This window comes from Balaenoptera musculus, chromosome 6 (assembly GCF_009873245.2).
Source record: "Balaenoptera musculus isolate JJ_BM4_2016_0621 chromosome 6, mBalMus1.pri.v3, whole genome shotgun sequence".
NCBI lineage: Eukaryota > Metazoa > Chordata > Mammalia > Artiodactyla > Balaenopteridae > Balaenoptera > Balaenoptera musculus.
Genome location: NC_045790.1, coordinates 115,171,452 through 115,190,591, shown reverse-complemented (window position 1 = coordinate 115,190,591; position 19,140 = coordinate 115,171,452). Strand labels below are relative to the sequence as shown.

The 19,140-nt window shown below is 57.6% G+C and overlaps 2 protein-coding genes across 6 annotated transcripts; one reads left to right on the top strand and one right to left on the bottom strand.

The window, feature by feature from the left end:
* Positions 1 to 135: 135 nt before the first annotated feature.
* On the bottom strand, positions 136 to 10,933 carry PMPCA (peptidase, mitochondrial processing subunit alpha). Of its 3 annotated transcripts, XM_036854525.1 has the most exons (13): positions 10,819 to 10,933; positions 9,451 to 9,653; positions 8,937 to 9,016; positions 8,612 to 8,694; positions 6,850 to 6,944; positions 5,973 to 6,073; positions 5,320 to 5,583; positions 4,928 to 5,020; positions 4,716 to 4,834; positions 4,520 to 4,610; positions 4,367 to 4,429; positions 2,672 to 2,816; positions 136 to 1,611 (listed from the first exon to the last, which is right to left on the bottom strand). In XM_036854525.1, exons 1-13 carry the CDS (start codon positions 10,887 to 10,889, stop codon positions 1,442 to 1,444), a joined length of 1,578 nt encoding a protein of 525 aa, XP_036710420.1. In that variant the 5' UTR covers positions 10,890 to 10,933; the 3' UTR covers positions 136 to 1,441. The 3 variants fall into 3 exon arrangements, with proteins under 3 accessions (XP_036710420.1, XP_036710421.1, XP_036710422.1); XM_036854526.1 differs by lacking the exon at positions 5,320 to 5,583 and having other exon boundaries at positions 636 to 1,611; XM_036854527.1 differs by lacking the exon at positions 9,451 to 9,653 and having other exon boundaries at positions 636 to 1,611; positions 6,850 to 6,942; positions 10,819 to 10,895.
* A 25-nt stretch (positions 10,934 to 10,958) lies between these two features.
* Positions 10,959 to 18,127, top strand: ENTR1 (endosome associated trafficking regulator 1). Of its 3 annotated transcripts, none has more exons than XM_036854529.1 (10): positions 10,959 to 11,213; positions 11,300 to 11,449; positions 12,186 to 12,254; positions 13,030 to 13,142; positions 13,438 to 13,845; positions 14,377 to 14,450; positions 15,348 to 15,459; positions 15,777 to 15,839; positions 16,275 to 16,414; positions 17,145 to 18,127. In XM_036854529.1, the coding sequence occupies exons 1-10, from the start codon at positions 11,144 to 11,146 to the stop codon at positions 17,242 to 17,244; spliced, it is 1,299 nt and encodes a 432-aa protein (XP_036710424.1). In that variant the 5' UTR covers positions 10,959 to 11,143; the 3' UTR covers positions 17,245 to 18,127. The 3 variants fall into 3 exon arrangements, with proteins under 3 accessions (XP_036710424.1, XP_036710425.1, XP_036710426.1); XM_036854531.1 differs by having other exon boundaries at positions 10,991 to 11,213; positions 16,218 to 16,414; XM_036854530.1 differs by lacking the exon at positions 11,300 to 11,449 and having other exon boundaries at positions 16,218 to 16,414.
* The last annotated feature ends 1,013 nt before the right edge of the window (positions 18,128 to 19,140 follow it).

Here is a 19,140-nt window from a genome sequence, read left to right as displayed (position 1 = left end):
GGCTTTCATTTAGAAGGTTAGGTTGAAATTCAAATTAATGCAAATGAAATCGACCAGGGTCTGGAAAATCAGCTTCATAAAGAATTGCGAAATACGACCCAGTGTGAGGGTGGTTTTTAAAGTCTGTCTCTTGTTCTCTCCAACGCGCGAGTCCCGCCACAGGCCAGTCAGTCCCCAAGGGCCAGACTCGGCGCGGGCGCCAGCGAAGGCGCACGCGGGGCCCCGGGAACAGCACGGACAGCACGTAGAGTGGGCGGGGGCTGAAAGGGTGGAGGGAAGGCCCCCAAGTGAACGGGGCGGTGGGGGGTAAAGGGGGGGGAGAGAGGGAGAGGGGGGTGTCCAGGGGATAGGAAGCCCGGGTGAGCGCCAGCTCCCGCAAGAGGCACCTGGGCCCGGCTGGGAGCAGCTCCCAGGACGCCTCGCACTCCCGCGCTCCCTCCCAGCCAGCCCAGTAACCACAGGGCATTCCTAACAACTGGAATCCACGCTGTTGGCCCGCTGGCCATGAGCCTGGGGCTCCCACCCAGTGGACTGGAGCGGAGCAGGCGAAGGACAGCAGGGGCCCAGACACCTCCCACCTGGGCCAGGGTAGGTGTGCAGTAAAGGGATGGAAATAAAGGGACGACAGGCCCCGGCAAGATGAACGGACGTGACAGAGGTGACGCTGAAACATTTATTTGACGGCCTCAGATCACCCCTCCCTCTCCCAGCTGGACAGCAGGGGCTGCACTTAGCGTTTCAAAAACTACGGCCTGGAGATGACTCTTCTCCACAAAGCTTTGTGGCCCGGTTCTGTGCAATCCGCTGGCGTCCAGGAAGCCGCCCTCTGAACCACGGCAGCGTCAGAAGGACCCAGGGCAGCCAGTGCAGCTACCCAGGCCCCGCAGGGCCGTCACCAAAGCCCCCTGACCCTGCAGGGCCCCACACGCGGCCTCTGTCCTTCCGTCTTTCAAGCCCGCCTCCCCCGCCCCGAGCTCCCCAGCTCTGAAGTCAGGGCCTTACTATTGAGGGCAAGAGACGACCCCTCACCGGTCAAGCTGGATGGTGCCTCGCCCCGGGACCCTCGAGGTGCTGGTGTGGGTGGCCCTGGCCTCCCGGATGCAGGCGGGCTGATGGGCCCGGGGGCCTCCGAGGAGAGGTCAGGCCTCGCCCGCTCAACGACCGCTGGCCTCAGGGAACTGCGCGGTTCCCCCACCTGCCGAAACTCCTGGGGGAGCGGGAAGACTAGCCCGGCTTGACCCCAGCCGGCTGCTCCAACCTCCCCGCGCTTCCCCTAGTTTCCAGCCGCAGTGGTGGAGAGCAATCTTTATTCCACTGATTGGCACGTCCAATTCTGAAGGAATTCGCGTTTAGGAAAAGTCCCACAGTCTGCACCGTCTATGAACGTCTGCGCTGAAGTCACCCCAAAGAAACGGACGTGGATGGTGCTGCCGCGGCGCCTCTACCGGAAGAGCCGGTACGTCCTGGGCAGGCGCCCGTCCTTATTCGCCAGGGCCGCCTGGACGTGCTCGTACGCGGGCAGATCGCTCAGGTCCCCCAGGGCGGCCACGGCGGGCTTCCTGCGGAGCATCGCAGAAGCAACTCTCTTGACGTCCTCTGGCTTCACGTCACCTGGCACGGGGAAGAGAGGCGTCAGGGGAGCACCCGACCCCGCATGGGTCCCACTCCTCTCCCCGCCGTGGCTGCAGTCCTGAACAGACAGAGGGGTCCCCAACCTGCCGCCGCCTCCCCACCTGCGGAGGAGGGATGCTGAGGACCCCGGAAGGTCCGGGCACAGCCATGTGTGGACTGCACGGTGAGCTTCTTAGTAAATGGGCGAGTGTTAACTTCAACTGCATTAGGACATGCCCATCCCAACAGGAGTTAATATAATTAAAAAAGGAAAAAATACCCCTCAGCTGTGAGTTACCTACATGGCGAGTCTGCAGGGAGGGGAAAACCAAAGCCTCAGCACCGCATGGATGAAGGGTGAGGTCAGAACGAGGGGGGCCGAGGGCCTGCACACGTGGCCCAGCCTTGGAGGAGGGAACCACACCCCCGGAAACTTATTTTCTACAGAAGACGAGGCCTCAGGGAGATTGGGTACTGTCGTACTCGAGGGTCTGAGGGGCTTCTCCCAGGGAGGACAAGGGTCCGCGCGTGGGCGGGGCAAGCGCTGTCCTCAGCAGGACTCCAAACCCAAACCCAGCAGACGCCCGGGGACCAGGTCAGCTTCGCCCTGGGCGACTCGGCCCCGCAGAGCAGTAAGCAGAGCCCTTCTGGGCTTGCGGACCCCTTGGGAATCTGACGAAGCTAAGATCAACCTGTCCCCCAAAGAGTCACAAGCAAGTACAGCTTGGCATCCTGAAATGGAAGCTCAGGGCCTCCTGAAGGCCTCTCACAGGAGGCCACGGGCACCTGCCACGAGCCCCCGGGGCAGCGCTGCTAGAGCTGGTGTCTCTCCACGCACAGCACGGCACCGGGCCACTCACTTTCCACCCACTTTCCCACTGAATCTGCGTTGAAACCTGGGGGGGTCGTTGAGAGGCCCTTTTATAAGGGGGCAAAAATCTGGAGTCACACAGGTACGGCGCTCAGCCGGCGCGGGCAGGGCCGGGAAGCAGGCCTGGGAGAGGACAAGGCTTGGGGTGCGGGCCTGCGGGGCCACCCCCACCCCGGGCCCGGGACTCACGGATGAGCGCGCACAGCTCGTGGGGCAGCTTCCTGGAGCGGGTGGCCAGCACCTGCCTCCCCACGTCCTCGAAGATGACGGGCCTGGCCTCCAGGTTCATCATGAGCATGGACGTGAGCTGCGTCTTGGCCCGTTCCAGCTCCACCTGCGGGGTCACGTGGCTCAGTCCCTGGGCTCACGCCCGTCTCCCAGCCAATCGCAAACGGCCTGGCCAGCAGAGGGGCTGACGGACGTGTCCTGGCGAAGGGTCTTCCGCTTACTCAGGGCTGAATAGGGGAAGATGGCCCCCCGTGCCTGGGCTCGCGGCCCAAGTCACCAGCAGATCCCGCCATGTTTCCGCCTCTGTGCTTTCTGGGTCAGGGCTGGAACTACAGTAATAGGGCCTTTACCACATTCGAAATAAGGGAGAAGTATATGCTTCCCTGGAGTTCTTGGGTTTAAACTTTGCCGTGCAGCACGAGCAGGGAAGAACACCAAACACCCAAAGCTGGCCGCACGTTGAGATCACAAGGAAAACAAACTCAACGCAGGCTCTGGGGCTCCCCCCAGATCCCGGAGCAGGGTCCTGTCAGCTATGTTTACCGCGCTCCCTGGGAAATCCGCGGGAGCCAGCTCAAGCTGCCAGCTCTGTATCTGGGGCCAAGCTTAAGACTGCAGCTCCAGTGAGTTCCGTTCCTGAAGCCCAGCCTGGAGCGCAAGGGCAGAGACAGGGGGGCTGGTGAGAGGTGCAGGCCGCCCACCGGGGAGCTCACAGGCCTGGAGGGCAGGTGCTAGAAAACACCTCAGCTGTCGAGAGTCTGTATCTTTTAAGTAAAATAACTCCTGATTTAACACAGGTCTTTATCGCTTTTGCAAGTTCAGGCAAATAATTTTTATCTCAAGGTGCCTTCACGTTAGAGGAAAACACTTTTTCTAGCAGGACGCTAACGGAACCACCAAGTGTAAATTTTTAAACACGTTTTTATTTTTAAAATAATGCTTCTTTTCCTGATTAAAAAGGGAGTATGTGGTTACTGGAGAAAACACGGAATGTGCAGAAGAGAAGCTCTGAGGGTGAAGCACACGCACTGACCCCCAGCAGGCTCACACGCTGGGCCTCTCTGCTGCGGCATGCACGTGTGTGTGCCTGTGTGCGTGCGTGTGCACACAGCTGTCTGAGCGCGCGTCCACGTGTAGCGCGTGTGCATGCGTGTGCACACAGGTGTCTGAGCGCGCGTCCACGTGTAGCACGTACAGAGAACCTGCTTACTGGTGCCAGTTCTGACCCAGGAAAAAAAACAAGACTTCTGAACACGTACGGTATAAGAAGTAAATGAAAAAAATGAGGGAGCAAAATCTCAGGTCAAAACATAAACCAGAGTCAAGAAAGAGCGAGAAAAATGCCCCGCGTGGCCCGCTCGTTCTGTTCAACGCTGCTCCAATTTACCCTCTTACAGAAGGACACAGGGCAGGCACAGGAGGCATGGGCTCGGTCAGAGCAAGCAGACCCGGCACTGGGGGGGTTCTCAGCATCAAGACCAGGGAGGACGGGCTCCCACGGGGGCAGGTCTGGGTCACCCCGGGGCTGTGCTGTCCTGGCTGGGACGCTGGTGGTGTGGGCACAGAGCACGGGCCCTCTGCCGGCCACCCCTACACCATGTTCTCTACCCATCCAACACCGCGAGGATGTTGGAAATGGCTAGGAGCCCTACTTACCACATCCACAGTTCCAGCCATTAAAACAAACTCTCTCGTGATGATTTCCACCATTTCTCGAACCTGTAAGAGAGCGTGGAGCGCGAGAGAGTGATCTCAGCCCGGCAGCTTTCGTCCCCCCGGTTCCCGCAGTGAAGGAGGCCCGGCCCTCACCTGTCTGGGGTCGGCGCTGGCGTGAATGCACAGGAGGCCCGTGTCCTCGTAGCTGTGGTGGTAGGAGGTCGCGTTGTACATCCAGTGGTGCCTGTGAGGGACGTGAAGAGAGGGACACAAGGAAGGTGTCACGGCCCCAGAGAATGCTCGGCTGGGCCAGCGGCCCCGACAGAGTGGGCGAGGGCACCCAACCCACCTGTTGAGCACGTTGAGGTAGAGCCTGGTGAACATGCCCTTGCCAGGCCCGCCGGCCGAGAAGGAGCCGCCGCCGCCCATCATCATGTTCAGCACCGCGAAAGGGAGGAAGTCCCCCTCCTGCGGCAGACGGACGGCAGAGCTCAGCCTGGGCAGAGCCCGCGCAGGTGTGACCCGCTCCAGGACGCCCTGCCCGAGCCGCCCAGGACTCACCAAGAAGGAACAGCTCTCCAGGCCAATCATGATGTGCGTGAGCTCGGGGAACGGGGTGGGGCCCAGGCTGACACTGGACATGTCCCTTTCCAGCTGGAACCAAGAAGAATGGATGCGTACACTCAGTGAAAGAACACCAGGCCTCACACGCTTCTCAGGTCAGGTGGTATATAAATGGGTCTACAGAAACCGTACACCAATGTCAGGAAACCCCCTCGAGAGGCGCGAGCCAGCCGAGCCTCGAGCCCAGGTGGAGCTCAGCTCTAACAGGAACGCGGGTTAAGGTGAAGCCCGGTTAAGGTGAACCTAACACCTTCAGGATAAACGCAAGATCGATCACACTGAAAAAAGAAATCAAAGAAAGCGTACGCAACCCGAGATCATGGCTTTACCTTGACGATGCCCCCAGTGTACTGTGCCACCGACCCGTCCACGTGCACGGCCGCCCCACTGCCCCAGGCAGGCCGGGTGCCCAGGAGGTACTTCCTGGCGCATTCCACCAGGCGCTCGTGCTCTACCCCCACCCCGGCCAGCACCATGCGGTCGGGGGTGTAGTAGTTTCGCAGGTAGGAGTGAAGCACCGACCGGTCAATCTTTGCTATGTTCTCCGTGGGGCAGAAACGGTGCAGGCCGACTGTGTTTTCCCTGTAAGCGGCCTTGATAAAGGAAGCGAGAGAAACACAAGTGACAGAGGGAACGCAGCCAGGCCTCCCAGGCAAGCCGGGACTGCAGCAATCCCCGGCCAGATGGGAAAAGCCCACCAGCTGTTCGTTTCAGCTACCGTTTGGCAGGAGCAGCTTTGTGTGTTTACAAAAATAGTAAAATCTGCCTCTCCAGAATGAAAATTCGTAAGAAATGTAACATGAAAGGCTCACTCTACAGACCTCGTTACCGTAAGGATTAAAAAGTTTAAAACTTGCATAGCTAACAAATTCAGAAATTAAAAATGTCCTGCAAGGTGGCATCGGGCAGGTGAACGACCCCCCCAGAGCCCGGGGTCGGGGGCGAGGCCGTGGAGGTGGCCCGCGCCGCGTGTCCATCGCACCTCGTGAATCATCTCGGTGAGAAGGGGCTCCGGGTCGGGCCGCATGCTGAGGTCCTCCAGCTCAAACCGGACAGCCATACGCGCCAGCTCGATTTCTTCATCTGCAGAGAATCAGAGACGAGGCTCAGACGGAGGCCGCCCTGAGCCTGGGTCGCCGAGCTGGGCCCAGTGTCGTTCATCGGCAGGCATGGGCAGAGCCTCCTCTGCCTTCCTCTGGGGCAGACCTGGGGGGCGCTTGTCCGAGCGACGGGGAGAGTGCCCTGCAGGCCGGGACCTGGACGATCTGGGCCTCCTCCCCTCTGCCCGGAAGCAGCCACCTGGCCCCGCTCCGAGCCGCGGCTTCCTCCCTGTACGAGGCGCTCAGGTCCAGACACAGAGGCACAGACCAATGGCGGGGGTGTGTTTCATCGGGTAACTGGAACCAGTGCCAGAAAGATCGTAATGCGGAACCGCAGCCTGGGAACCCCAAGGCCAGGCTGCTGTGAAACACAGCGCAGCTAGACTGGCCTGTGTCCACTCCTAGCAGGGAGCTTGAAGTCCTGCCATTTGTAAGGCTGAGGAAGGGAATGGGCACAGAGACACAGAAACTTCTGGTAGCACGTCAGTCAGGGTGTTTAAACACCGTCTGAGATGCTTTTCTGAAATGAAAGAACCGTTTCGCTACAAACGTCAAAAGGCACAGAGACGAGAGTCGAAGTATTCAGTATCAAGGACGTTTCTAACCGTGAGCGTTGTCTCCAGTGACCCCCCTGCTGACTGTCACTGGTGGGTGGGCCCAAGGCTCCATAACACAGCGCCCCTCCCCGGGCCAGTGCGTCAACACACCTCCCAGCATTGCCCCCCACCCCAGGACCCCTCAAGCAGCCCAAACGCGCACCTGTTAGCCTGGGGTGCAGGACCACGTCTGCCAGCAAGCCAACCACCGTGTCCAGGCCTTTAGAATCAGCAGACACAGCATACATGGTGGTGTCTCTGGAAAAACCAACAAAACCAACGTTGGGGGCAATAAGGTCACGACAGGTGTATGCTGGGGTGGCAGGGAAGGTGGTTACATCTTTCTGCGTTGAGGGTCAGCATACACCTGGGGCTTTTCCCCCTTTGCCATCTTACAGTGTAAACTCTTAGCAGGCAGAACCACAGCTGTGCACGGGCTAATCGCTGGAGCGGAAGACACTGTCCAGCCGAACTGGAGAGGCAGCTCTGAGCGGTTTTCACCAGCACAAGCCCCCTCTGAGGCTACTCGTGTCATCCTGCACTGAGTGTCCGCTAGGTGAACCGTCCACACGGGCGCATGCCTGGCCTTAGACGGCTGGGGGACAGAGACTGACTGTCACAGTAGCTCGCAGCACGAGGTGCTGTGATCAGACAGGCGCACTGAGGCAGGGGAGACGCAAACGTGACAACCACAGAGCCACGAGGGGGGCACGGTCAGGCCGGAGACCACGCAGGGCAGGCCCGGCTGCCACGTGGAGAGGAGCGAGCCCTGGAGGGGAGACGTGGCCACCAGGGCCTCTGCAGGGAAGGGGCCATTCTCAGCGGGGAAGTGCTGTAGGACCACGGGGGAGAGCAGCAGGAACGAAAGTCTGAGCTGAGAATTAGCTGGCTGCGTTGGGGCAGAACACAGGCCTGCCTGACCAGAGGAAGGGGCTCCCTGGGGAGACGGAGGATGCGATTTTTCGCAAGAACACAGCCAACCAGTCTGGCTTTCATTCACGGGCAGCCGGGAGCCACAAGTTTCTGAACAGACCTTTTTTTGAACATGTGAACATACTGCCTCCATGCCAACTCTAATTCTTGGCATTTAACCTATATTTTCTCTCTAATTTTTTTAACATTCATATTGAAATAACCAACCGCTTAAAAAAAGTGTGATCTGGGACTTCCCTGGGGGTCCAGTGGTTAGGACTCTGCGCTTCCACTGCAGGGGCCCGGGTTCGATCCCTGGTCGGGGAACTAAGATCCCACATGGCACACGGCGTGGACCAAAAAAAAAAAAAAAAGGTGTGATCTCTGTCTGCTTATCTCACATTGCCCTGAACACAGCTTTCCAAACACGCCCCACACTGGGCAGACAAACACCACCTGCCTTTGTCCACAGCACCCCTACCCCATCTGTGCCCCAGCTACCTACTGAACCTTCCCCACCCCAAACCGACCACTGCCTCTTCCAGGCTGAGCCTCTGCACCTGCTGTCCCCTGCGTCTGAGCCACGGCCGCCCGTTATTCCACCTGGCAGGTGCCTTCAAGCAGCAGCCCCGACGTTGAGTTACCTACCGTTCCCTTCCTGACCCCCCCAGGCTCCCACCACCCTCGGCCCCTGGCTCCTGCGTCCACCAGCCGTGGTGCAGCCCTCTGCCCGATCTGTGAGCATCCTGGGGACAGGCCTGCTCTGCGTCCCCAGCGCCCAGCCAGCAGCCTGGCTCGAATGACAGGGGAGGCTTGGCCCTCGGAGCGCATGCCTCTGTGTAAGTGTTGCCACACACCCCAACCCTCCACCCGAATCTCTGCCTGGACCAGGGCTCACTTCTCACCATTCACCTCCACGGCCTTGCCGATGGGAGGGGCTCAGGGGGACTCTGACCAAGGATGAGGACAGTCCACGTGATAAAAGACGAGTCTGTACGTGAAAGCTGGCGTACCTGGATGTCTGGCAGTCACAAATACCCCCGTGCTTCTCCAAGGTAAGCAGAATTTCATCTTTGCTGCCAAATCGATCCGTAGACTAGAAAAATGAACAAGAGAACCTACATGAGCCACGCAGAACAGCCTCCAAAATACAGTTTTTAAGAAAAAAACTTACTTTTGCTTTCAGAACACATTAAATCAAATCATCTTTTAACTTAGAAACCTTAATTCGTATCAACTTGGCAACTTAAGCATTTATTAAAATACCCATTTTAGAAAAGCAAACCTTGACAGATTCTTCCCAAGTATAGTATCAAAAATCACAAGTTGGACACTGACCGAAAATGCCAATTTTTCCAAAAAGTGAGCAATTCCACTGAGATATTTTGCTTCATATCTTGATCCAGAGTTAATAAGAACTGGCAATAAAAAGAAAATTGACAGGTTAAGTCAGATATTCAAAAGGGAAGATCTAATCAAGACAAACCTTTTAAAATTGTGAATATGACCAAACAGCCAGATTTAAACATATAAGAATGACAAATACGTACATTACCTTGACTCCAAAGGTTTTCACAGCTATATACGTACGTCAGTATTTATAAAATTACGTACTTTATACCTCTGGTAGAAATCTTTTAGGATAACAGAAAGGTAGAAAGAAGGAAAAGAAAACCCACCACCAGGAGAGCCACTGTTCATACTCTGATTACTAAATTTTCAGATTCTACGCCATGCTTTTTCACTCAGGATATAATTCACGAACGATGCCCTAAGTACAACTAACAGTGAACTGAAGCGTGTGCACGTTACAACAGACGGGGCCACCCGCAATGCTACCGACAGTACTTACTTCCTACTGTACAAAACTGTCCAAACTTATTTTGGGACGCCACACGAAGCCCATTCTCCAGTGTGGTAACTTTGGTTTCAAACTTTTCTTGTCCATCAACTGTAGCAAAAACAGGCTTGGGTACTCCGGGCAAGGGGGAGGAGAGGGGGACGCTGGGATAGGCACCGCCACTACTGAACTGCCTGTATGCAGGGGCTCCAAACCTGAAACACAGAAGTCGGCCCGGGTACAATACAACTGAGACGGTGGGACCTGTGGTGACCACCTAGGTGCAGGTATTTGTGGTTTGTGTGCATTTAAAAAATCAGCATCTCCTTATCTAGAGAACTGATTTCTACACGTCCCCAGAGACAACACAGAAGAGTGACCAAGAACACCACTGAGGTGTTCCCAGGGACATGCGGCAAGTTGGTTCAGGTCCTTAGGCCTCAAATGCCACCTCCATGAAAGGAGGGTTAAGTGGGTTAAGTCTGTTTCTACACACCAAGCAATTGGCCAAGTCCTGCCCTTCAACAGCCCCCTGGAGCCTAAGCGGAAACCACATCTCTTCACCTGGTCCCGAAGGCCTCCAGCTCCCCCTCCAAAAACCCATCTGCTAGCCGCCCCCCGCCCCAGGTCCGGGTCCCACTGGCCGGCTGGTCCGTTCCCTGGACACACTGGGCTCATCGTCCCCACGCTGCTGTGCTCATGGTTCCTGGTCTGACCTGCCTTCCCCTGCACTGTTCACAGGGCTGACCCTTCTCTCATTCTCCATCCCTTGGCTTAGACGTCACCTCCTCGTAAGCTGCTCCTCCTCATCCCACCTGAAGTTAGTCTCTCCTGTTTCTTACCGCCGAAGGCGGCTTACTCCCTTCAAAGCTGACACTTTGGGCACGAGACTGCCTGGACCCACTGCCTGGTCTCTGTCCCCATCGCACCCGGGACCTCACAGCGAGGGATCAACACCCATCTGTCGCCTGAATGAAAGCGCCAGTGCGGGAAAAGGCCAGACATCCAGAGGAGAGGGGACAGAGCACAGCAGTCAAGGACATGACTCTGGCGACCACAGAACCCAGGCTTGCCGGCTCGGCCTCACAAGGGGGCACGCGGCCGGAAGGGGCCGGGGCGGAGATGACACGTGACCTCGGAGGAGCACCCACGACCGCCTGGGAGGAGAGGACGAGAGAGAGGCGGATGGGGCTCGGGGTCGGAGCCCGGGGCGCCAAGGGGGGAAGTGCTCCCGTCGCCTCGGGGACCGGGCGGGGGTCCCGCACTCCCAGCCCGCTTGCCGGGCGCCGCCCCTCGGCGTGGGGGAGCCAAAGGCGGAGCGTCCAGAAGGGGGGGGGCCGCCCCAGCCCCCGGCCGATCCCCGGCCGGCCCTCGGCTCACCTCAGCCGCGAGCGGCCCCAGGAGCCCGAGCCTCGCAGCAGCCGCGTCGCCGCCAGCACCATAGCCGCCATCTTGAGTCACCGCCCACCGACTCTGCCGTCACTTCCGGTTCCGCCTCCGGCGCCCCCGCCCCCCCGGCGCCGGCCCGAGGCGTTCAGGCTTGCGCTTCCGGTGCGCGGAGCAGAAGCAGCGGCCAGAGGTTTGGAGCAGCGGCCGAGCGGCGGGCGACGGGGGTGGCCGACTTGGTCCGCGGTCGGGGCGAAGTCGGAGCCATGGAGCCGCAGCTGCCGGGCTAGGGAGAGCTGGCGCTGCGGGGCCCGCAGCGATGGCGGGCTACGCGCGCCGCCCCGGCGTCACCCCGTTGTCCCGGCCCCGGAGCCTCGTCATTCCGGACGGTGAGCGGGCGGGGGGCGGGCGGGCGTCCGCGCTGAGGTCCAGGTGAGGCGGGCGCGCGGTGAAGTCGCTCTTGTTGTTATTACAGCTCCCGCGTTCTATGAGCGCCGGTCTTGTCTCCCCCAGCTAGACTGTGAGCGCCCCCAAGCCAGGGACCTGGAGTCCCAGTTCTTCGGCATTCGGCCGACGTTTATGTGCTATGTGCCCAGTCCGGTGCTAGCTTCCGTGGGAGACACAGGTGAGAGACGAGCCTCAGGGACTCCCGGTGCCGGCACTACCTGTAGGTCCCGCGCGATAGCGCAACTCACCCCCGGCCCAACGGTGACCACTAGCCCCACCGTGCGCCGGGCGCTGGGAGTAGGAAACGCAAGTGGATGGGAGTCCCGCTCCCTGGAGCTCACAGTCTCCTCTTGGAGAACCCCCTGCCCCCCCAGCCAGACAGTTCCAGTACACCATGGCAAATGCCGGCATAGAGGTAGGCCCAGTGGCAACACAGGAAACCACCTGGCTCTTTCAGGTGGGAGGATGAGGGAATCTTCATCCAGTAGGCCAGGGTGGGAAACCAGGTGTAGCCATCCTCTGGTCGCTGCAGCTGGGCAGAGGCCATCTTTAGTTCATCCTAATTCTCCCCAAGCGGCTACACCGCCTGGGGTCCAGGGTGTTCAGGGAGCGTTTAGGTGATTCTGTCAGGGTCTGAGAGCCAATGACAACCCACGAGGGCATTCAGGAGACACCATAAGACGGAGGACGTGCGCCTGCCCCACGGGGCATCAAACCTATCGGGAGCTTTTTCAGAATCACAGATGCCAGGGCCCATGGACGTCAGACTATCTCCAGGGGCAGGAGCCCGGGGGCTTGTGCTCTGAAAGTTGCCCAGGCCGTAAGAACCACTGCAATAGAGACCGCATGTCAAAAAAAGTTGTGGTCATAAAGGCTTTCCGTGATCACGGTGGGGTGATGATGTCTCTTTGCAGATTTTGCCTATGGAAAGGGGAAAGGCACTAAGCAAGGTCCATCAGGAGCCCAGAACACGCACTTTGGAGGTACAGTAGTTCAGTAATCCTTTCTTTTTCTCTCCGTCCATGTCTCCACGTGCCAGGCACGTGCCAAGCGGCAGGGCTGTCAGTCTGACAGCATATAACTAGTACACCTGGAGCCCGAAAGAGCAGGTGGGGGTGGAGCCCCACAGTCGATCCTGACCCGCGGGTGGAGGGAAAGTGGGCACAGGGGCAGGAGAACCTGGGCATGAGGGATGGCAGGGGGTGGGAAGTCACACCTGAGGGGTCTGAGGAGAGAGTGGGGCCAGGGTTACAGGAGCCAACTTCATACAGGGTTGGCACCTGGGCTTGGATCACTGGTGGGCCAAAAGGGCCGCAGGGTGGCTGGTTGGGAACCGGGAGAGTGGGAAAGAGAAGGGAAAGCTGGAGAGTGAGTGGGGAAAAGGCTGGAGGCGGAGCAGTGGTTCCTCACATGGCTGCACGTGCGCTCTGCCAGCCTCCGGCGTAGGCTGCGGCCCAAGCCCTTTGCATGGGAGTGGAGGCGCGTGGCAGCCTTACATGTCCCCAGGTGGACCCCGTGGGCAGCAAGGTGTGAGGACCGAGGGGCTGGGACGAGAAGGAGAATTTAGAATGCCCGAGTTGGTCTGTTTTATCAGCCAGCTTTCTCATTTCCCAGTGTTGCTGAGGTCTGGTGGAAGGACGAAGGCAGTGTTCCCCATCTTAGCTGGGGTCATGTTCCGGAAAAAGCAACGAACAGGGAAGTTCCCTTTAAGGACCTTCAGGAGACTTTTCACGTTTGTGACATCTGTTATCATTTCAGGTGAGAAACTTGGAGATCTTGAAGAGGCAAATCCATTCTCCTTTAAAGAGTTTCTGAAAAGCAAGAACCTTGGCCTGTCGAAAGAGAATACCGACAGCAGAATTTATTCAAAGGTAAACCTAAGGCGTTGTTTGCAGTGACCTTAGACAGAAAACCCTTCCGGAGGCCGTCTCTCTTCTGACGTGCAGCGTTCCCTCCCAGGAGGCTGGCCGAGGGCTGTGGGGCAAAGCGGGGCAGCCGCTGCTCCCGGCGGAGAAGCCGGGTGGCGCTCAGAGCCGTTTGGGTCCCTCCTGCCCCTCACCTTCCCCGTAGCCGAGATGGGCCTTTCTTCTTGTTCCAACATCAGACGTCTAGGAAGAAGGGCCTGCGACGGCTCCTGAGTCAGCATCGCCTCCCTGTTTTCTTCAGGAAGCCACGAGGCACTCGCTGGGACTCGACCGCAACTCCCCCACCTCCCAGACCATGGGGTATGGCCTGGAGTATCAGCAGCCGTTTTTCGAAGACCCGACGGGGGCTGGCGACGTCCTGGACGAGGACGAGGACGAGGACGAAGGGTGGGACGGGGCCTACCTGCCATCTGCCGTGGAGCAGACCCACTCCTCCAGGGTCACCGCCAGCACGTCGCCCTGCAGCACCTATGTCTCCTTTTTCTCCAACCCGTCGGAGCTGGTGGGGCCCGAGTCTCTGCCTCCGTGCACGCTGAGCGACTCCGACTCCCGCGTCTCCCCAGCCGGGAGCCCCAGCACCGACTTCACAGTCCCCGGAGAGTCTCTGGGGGACAGGCACCTTCGGACGCTGCAGATAAGTTACGAAGCAGTAAGTGAGGGGGGCTGTGCGTCGGCACCCTGGTCATGGCTCGTGTCTAAGCAGCATTCTTGGAGGAAGCCTGGAGCCCCCAGTGTCCCTGATGGCCTGGGGGGTGGGCTCCAAGGACAAGACAGCCTGTGGTCTGTCTGACCGGCGTGAGCGTAACCGCCAAAAAGTCCCGCAGAGGGCTGTGAGGGGGTGTGAACTGGAGCACAGGGAGACCCTCAACGCGCTGCCCCTCAGAAAAGGGTCCACCCCAGCTGGTGGCTCGGGGACAGCTTGCCCGGTGTCCTGAGGGCATTTGAAAAATTATAGTCACCTAAGAAAGAGTTACAAGATCTGAGTAAGACTGGAGTCTGGGACTGTAGTAGGCCTTTAAAAAGCAGGCAACTTTGTTCTTGGTTTTTCTCTGTACGTGGACTGTAGGATGACTCTTGCAATATTTTTGCATATCAAGAAGTTCTAGAGCCAAATAGCAGAAGCACACATCCCTGTGTAGTGAGACACTGAGTTTCTAATAAGGATTTTCTTTTTCTACAGCTGAAAGATGAAAATTCTAAGTTAAGAAGGAAGCTGACTGAGGTTCAGAGCTTCTCTGAAACTCAAACAGAAATGTACGTACGTTTTGAGTTAGGCTTGCAATTCAAATCATCTTCTGACCCTCAAAGAAACCAATGCGAAAACGATAACGAAGTATCGGAGTTGGACTGTGCCTGGGTTTGTTTTTTTTTTTTAATTTTTTTTCTATTTTTTTAATTAATTAATTAACTTATTATTTTTTGGGCTGTGTTGGGCCTTCGCCGCTGCACGCGGGCTCTCTCCAGCCGCGGCGGGCGAGCGGGGGCCACTCCTCACTGCGGCGCGCGGGCCCCCCACCGCGATGGCCTCTCCCGCCGTAGGAGCACGGGCTCCAGGGGCGCGGGGCACAGGCCTCAGCAGCTGCAGCACGCAGGCTCAGCAGCTATTTGTGCCTGGGTTTTTATTGTTTGTTTTGTTTTGTTTTGTTTTAATTAGTTTATTTATTTATTTATTTTTGGCTGCGTTGGGTCTTCGTTGCTGTGCGCGGGCTTTCTCTGGTTGCGGCGAGCGGGGGCTACTCTTCGTTGTGGTGCGCAGGCTTCTCATTGCAGTGGCTTCTCTTGTTGACGAGCACGGGCTCTAGGCGCACGGGCTTCAGTAGTTGTGTGAGCGTGGGTTTTATTGCATTAAATCCTCAGCATCAGGTATGTTTCTTATGTTCTGTGTAAAAGCGTATTTGAAACAGCAAAATCAAGCCCACTTGATGACGGAGCAGCAGAGCTGTCAGACGGCCCCAGGGCGCCCCTGGCCGTGCGCTGACTCGCATCCAGCTCTGAGCCTGTTGCCTCACAGCTGTTCCTCCCAAGGTGCATTCTGAAACCTCGGGCTCTTGTGGTTTTTATTTGATCAGTCCAATTAAAACTCCTTATAGTCTAACATTCTTAGAATTAGTCAAGGGAGTTACCAATAACCTGGGCTTTCTCCTTCACAAGGGTGAGGACGCTTGAGCGGAAGTTAGAAGCGAAAATGATCAAGGAGGAGAGGGACTATCACGACCTGGAGTCGGTGGCGCAGCAGGTGGAGCGGAATCTGGAGCGCGTGACCGTGAGCAGACGGGCTCCTGGTTCGCAGTGGGGGAGCTGGGCGGGGCCGGCCTGGCTGGACACTGTGAAGTGTCTGGTGTGTCGCTCCCTACAGGGCACCAAGTCCTGCCCCGGGGGCACGTGGGTCTGGGTGGGCCCAGGCAGGCCGGCAGTGAGCAGGGGTCCCTCACCATGGGCTGCCCAGCCACGGGGTGGGCCCGCCTGGCCGGGGCCGCCAGGTGAGGGAGAGGGGCGGGGAGGGAGGGGATGCGTCCTGTGTCCATGTTACCACATCAGTGATGCCTTTTTTTTTTTCTTTTTTTGTGGGGGGAATAACAGAAACGGGCAGTAAAGGCAGAAAATCACGTCCTAAAACTGAAACAGGAAATCAGCTTGCTCCAGGTAACTAGAGAGAGGGTCTTAAACGGTTCACGTATTCGTGAATTCCAAAAAAAGGCACCAAAGAATCTCTGCTGGGGTTTCCTCCCCTCCCCCTCCTGCTCCCCCTAGCAGATGAAGCACCCAAATCAGGACAGTGTGAGCTTTCCTCCCGGGCCTCCTGGTTGTGCCCAACAAGAGTGTCGAGGGCATCACTATACAGCGGGGGGTGGCACGTGCACACCAGAGGACATGTGAGGTACCAGGGACAGCATTAGGCCCGTGTCCTTTAGGAGGCCTGCTACCCCCCAGTTAGGAAAGGGCATCATCCCCTTGTTGCCTCTACCTAGGGTGCCTTGTCTGGTGCCAGTCAGATGGCCTTTTAGCTGCTCTCCTGTTTAGCCAGGAAAAAGTCCTAACGCTGCCACACCCGCCCCCTACCCCCCACCTCGGGCCCAGGCGCAGGTCTCTAACTTCAAGCGGGAGAACGAAGCCCTGCGGTCAGGCCAGGGCGCCAGCCTGACAGTGGTGAAGCAGAACGCAGAGGTGGCCCTGCAGAACCTCCGTGTTGTCATGAACAACGCGCATGCCTCTATCAAGTGAGTGCAGGGGTTGGAGGGGGTGCTTAGCTGACGTTTCAAGCTGCAGCCTCGTGGGGTGGGGCTCAGTGATCCTGTTCACCCCGCGGTCATACGACACATCCTTGGCGAGCAGGCCCTCCGTGGTCCACGGAGGGATAACCATTCTCACCTGGGAGGCTTGAGGGTTAACGTCAGCCAGATCTGAATCACCTACGAGGCACCAAGGTTTTGAGTGAAAAAGAATAATACTTTCCCTCTTGTAAAAACACATAAACTTGAAGAAGGCCCAAGACATGCAGGGCACAGTGAGGCTCCTGGGTGGGGTCGGTCGCCGTCGCTGTGATCTCTCTCCCGCGGGGCTGAGCTCAGCGGCAGCGGTGTCCAGTCACAGCTGCTGGTAGGGAAGCCAGTCGGGTGTCCAGACACAGCCGTGGGTAGGGAAGCCCGTCTCGTTTAACTCCAGTCCAAAGAGTCTCTTGAGACAGAATCTAAGATTTAAAAACTCTTCACTTTTCACTCTGGAACTTCTCTGCTTTAATGCTTCGGGGTTTTTTGGGGGGGGTGGGGGCGGGGGGCTGCGTTGTGTGGCTTGCGGGACCTTAGTTCCCCGACCAGGGAACCAACCTGTGCCCCCCGCAGTGGAAGCGGGGAGCCCAAACCACTGGACTGCCAGGGAGGTCCCAAAGCTTCTGTTATTGCCCTGGAGCAGTTGTAGAAACCATCTGTAACATCTGTGCTTTTATTTCAGGCAGCTGGTTTCTGGAGCTGAAACGTTGAATCTTGTTGCTGAAATCCTTAAATCTATAGACAGAATTTCTGAAATTAAAGATCAGGGGGAGGAGTCTTGAGAACCACGGAGGTGCTTCCAGCTCACAGCTCTGTTTACATCCTGAAACCATTACCCGACGGATTCCAACACGCCACCATGTCTCTGAATGTGCAGTCTTCACACACAGTAAAAATATCTATCACGAGATACTAACTTCATGGTCTGGAACAGTATCATTAGCCGCACGCAGGGAGGAGCAGCTCCCGTATGCGAGAGCAGCTCCTGTGCTTCGTGTCGCCCTTCTTGGCGAGCTCCCCGCTGTTTATAGACGCTTATCATCTACTGGAAGACATTTCTCTAAAAGCCGATGATTTTTTTTAGTTACTAAACGAAAACAGCAATTCTGTGATGAGTGTTTTCCATTGTCATTCTAGAATATGAACTGTAAGATAAGTTCAGTTGATTGTCTTTGCTTTCGTAAGTAGAGAAAAACACTAAATGAGCCGTAACGTAAGCACGCGCCTCAGACGGGGGCCTGTGCCTTACTGCCAGTGCTCAGCGCCCCCTCTGGCTCACAGACCACTCCTTCAGCTTCCGGGGGGCGGGGGGCTCCTGTGCTTGGTGACCTGAGCATGGATGCCCCACGAGGTGGTTGCCATTGTCTTCCCTCAGGGACCAAGGTCAGCACAGGCATTCCACGGTGGGACACCATCTAAGTGCACTGGAAAACCGGTGTTGGCTGGAGGGTTTTGCTACGCGTTCCAGGCGGCATCTTGTACGATGACATGTAGGATTCAGGGACTTGGAGCCTAGGCAGAGCCTTCCCGGGTCAGGGCGACGTCTCCCCAGGTGCCTTTCCAATCCCTTCCTGTTGGAGGGGAGGCGTAACATGCACTAGATGCCTTTTTGGCTGTTTTCCTATGGATGTTATTTTTTTAAATAAACGTCCTTTTTGCATCCTGTTCAAATTGACAGTTTTCTTATTTAATAAATTCTAAAATTCATATGCAGTGTCCCTTTTTTCCTAATTCAGCCCGTTCTTCATGCTTGAGAATCACGCTGCTGACCGTGGCCTAATGGGTGGTTTGTGCTGATAAAAAGCCCAGGGGGTTAGGGTGGACCCACACCTGCCGCTAGGCTCGGCTGCAGACACGCGCGGCACAGCTGCGTGTCTTGGGTGGGACAGATTGCAGTCTAGCATGGGAGCATTTGAGGTCCGTGGTTGGACTTCCAAGACGTTCAAACTGCTAGGCCCTGTGATCTCAGCTACAGGTAAGAGCGTCCCAGGAGTCCCCGCTGACCCCGCCCTTCATCTTACCGCCACCCACTACCTTGTGCTCCTGCCCGTTGGTGAAAAGTGGGTTCCGGGATCAGTTTTCAGAGCAGACTTCAGACAGGGTGGTCTAGTAGGAGAGTGTTAGAGCGAGCCTCTCTTCTGGGTGCGCTCGCAACAGGGCTGGGGCTGCCAGGGAGGGTGCCTGGGCCACAGCCCTGGGTAGAGGGCACAGCATTTATTTTACAGGGACCAGATCACCGGGCTGGAGGACTGGGGTGGGCACAGGGGGTCTGGGTGCAGCAAGGAGGGGGGTGGACACCCAGGCTTCTGTTACACTGTTCTCTGTGCCTTTGAAGTGTTCCACAGTAAAAAAAAAAAAAAAAAAAAACTTCAGAGAACAATTCACGATGACTTTGTTGAACACGCATCTCTGCCTGTGCATCTGGACACCGTGGGCTCGGGTCCCGGGCTATTACGGGGGCTTTGAGTGGGCACGGGAAGGACCGGCAACCCTGTGCGCCCCTCGCTGCAGGTCCCGCTTTGAGCACCAACCCCCCACCCCCGCCCCCGCCGCCACCCCACCTGGCTCACGGGAGGGGCGCCTGCTCCTACCTCTCCCGGCACCCTCAACTCGCCTTCCAGGACTCCGCCACCGCCCCTAGGAAGACGCCCTCACTCTGGAGGTCAGGGCCCCTCCCC

Excerpts from the sequence above, each read along its gene's own strand:
- PMPCA (XM_036854525.1), bottom strand. The coding sequence starts at position 10,889 with ATGGCGGCTATGGTGCTGGCGGCGACGCGGCTGCTGCGAGGCTCGGGC. Across the intron at positions 4,835-4,927 it reads TGGAGAGCTGTTCCTTCTTG|GAGGGGGACTTCCTCCCTTT; the intron begins GTGAGTCCTGGG and ends CGTCTGCCGCAG. Across the intron at positions 1,612-2,671 it reads CGAGCTGTGCGCGCTCATCC|GTGACGTGAAGCCAGAGGAC; the intron begins GTGAGTCCCGGG and ends TCCCCGTGCCAG.
- ENTR1 (XM_036854531.1), top strand. The coding sequence starts at position 11,144 with ATGGCGGGCTACGCGCGCCGCCCCGGCGTCACCCCGTTGTCCCGGCCC. Across the intron at positions 11,214-11,299 it reads GAGCCTCGTCATTCCGGACG|CTCCCGCGTTCTATGAGCGC; the intron begins GTGAGCGGGCGG and ends TTGTTATTACAG. Across the intron at positions 13,846-14,376 it reads TGCAGATAAGTTACGAAGCA|CTGAAAGATGAAAATTCTAA; the intron begins GTAAGTGAGGGG and ends CTTTTTCTACAG.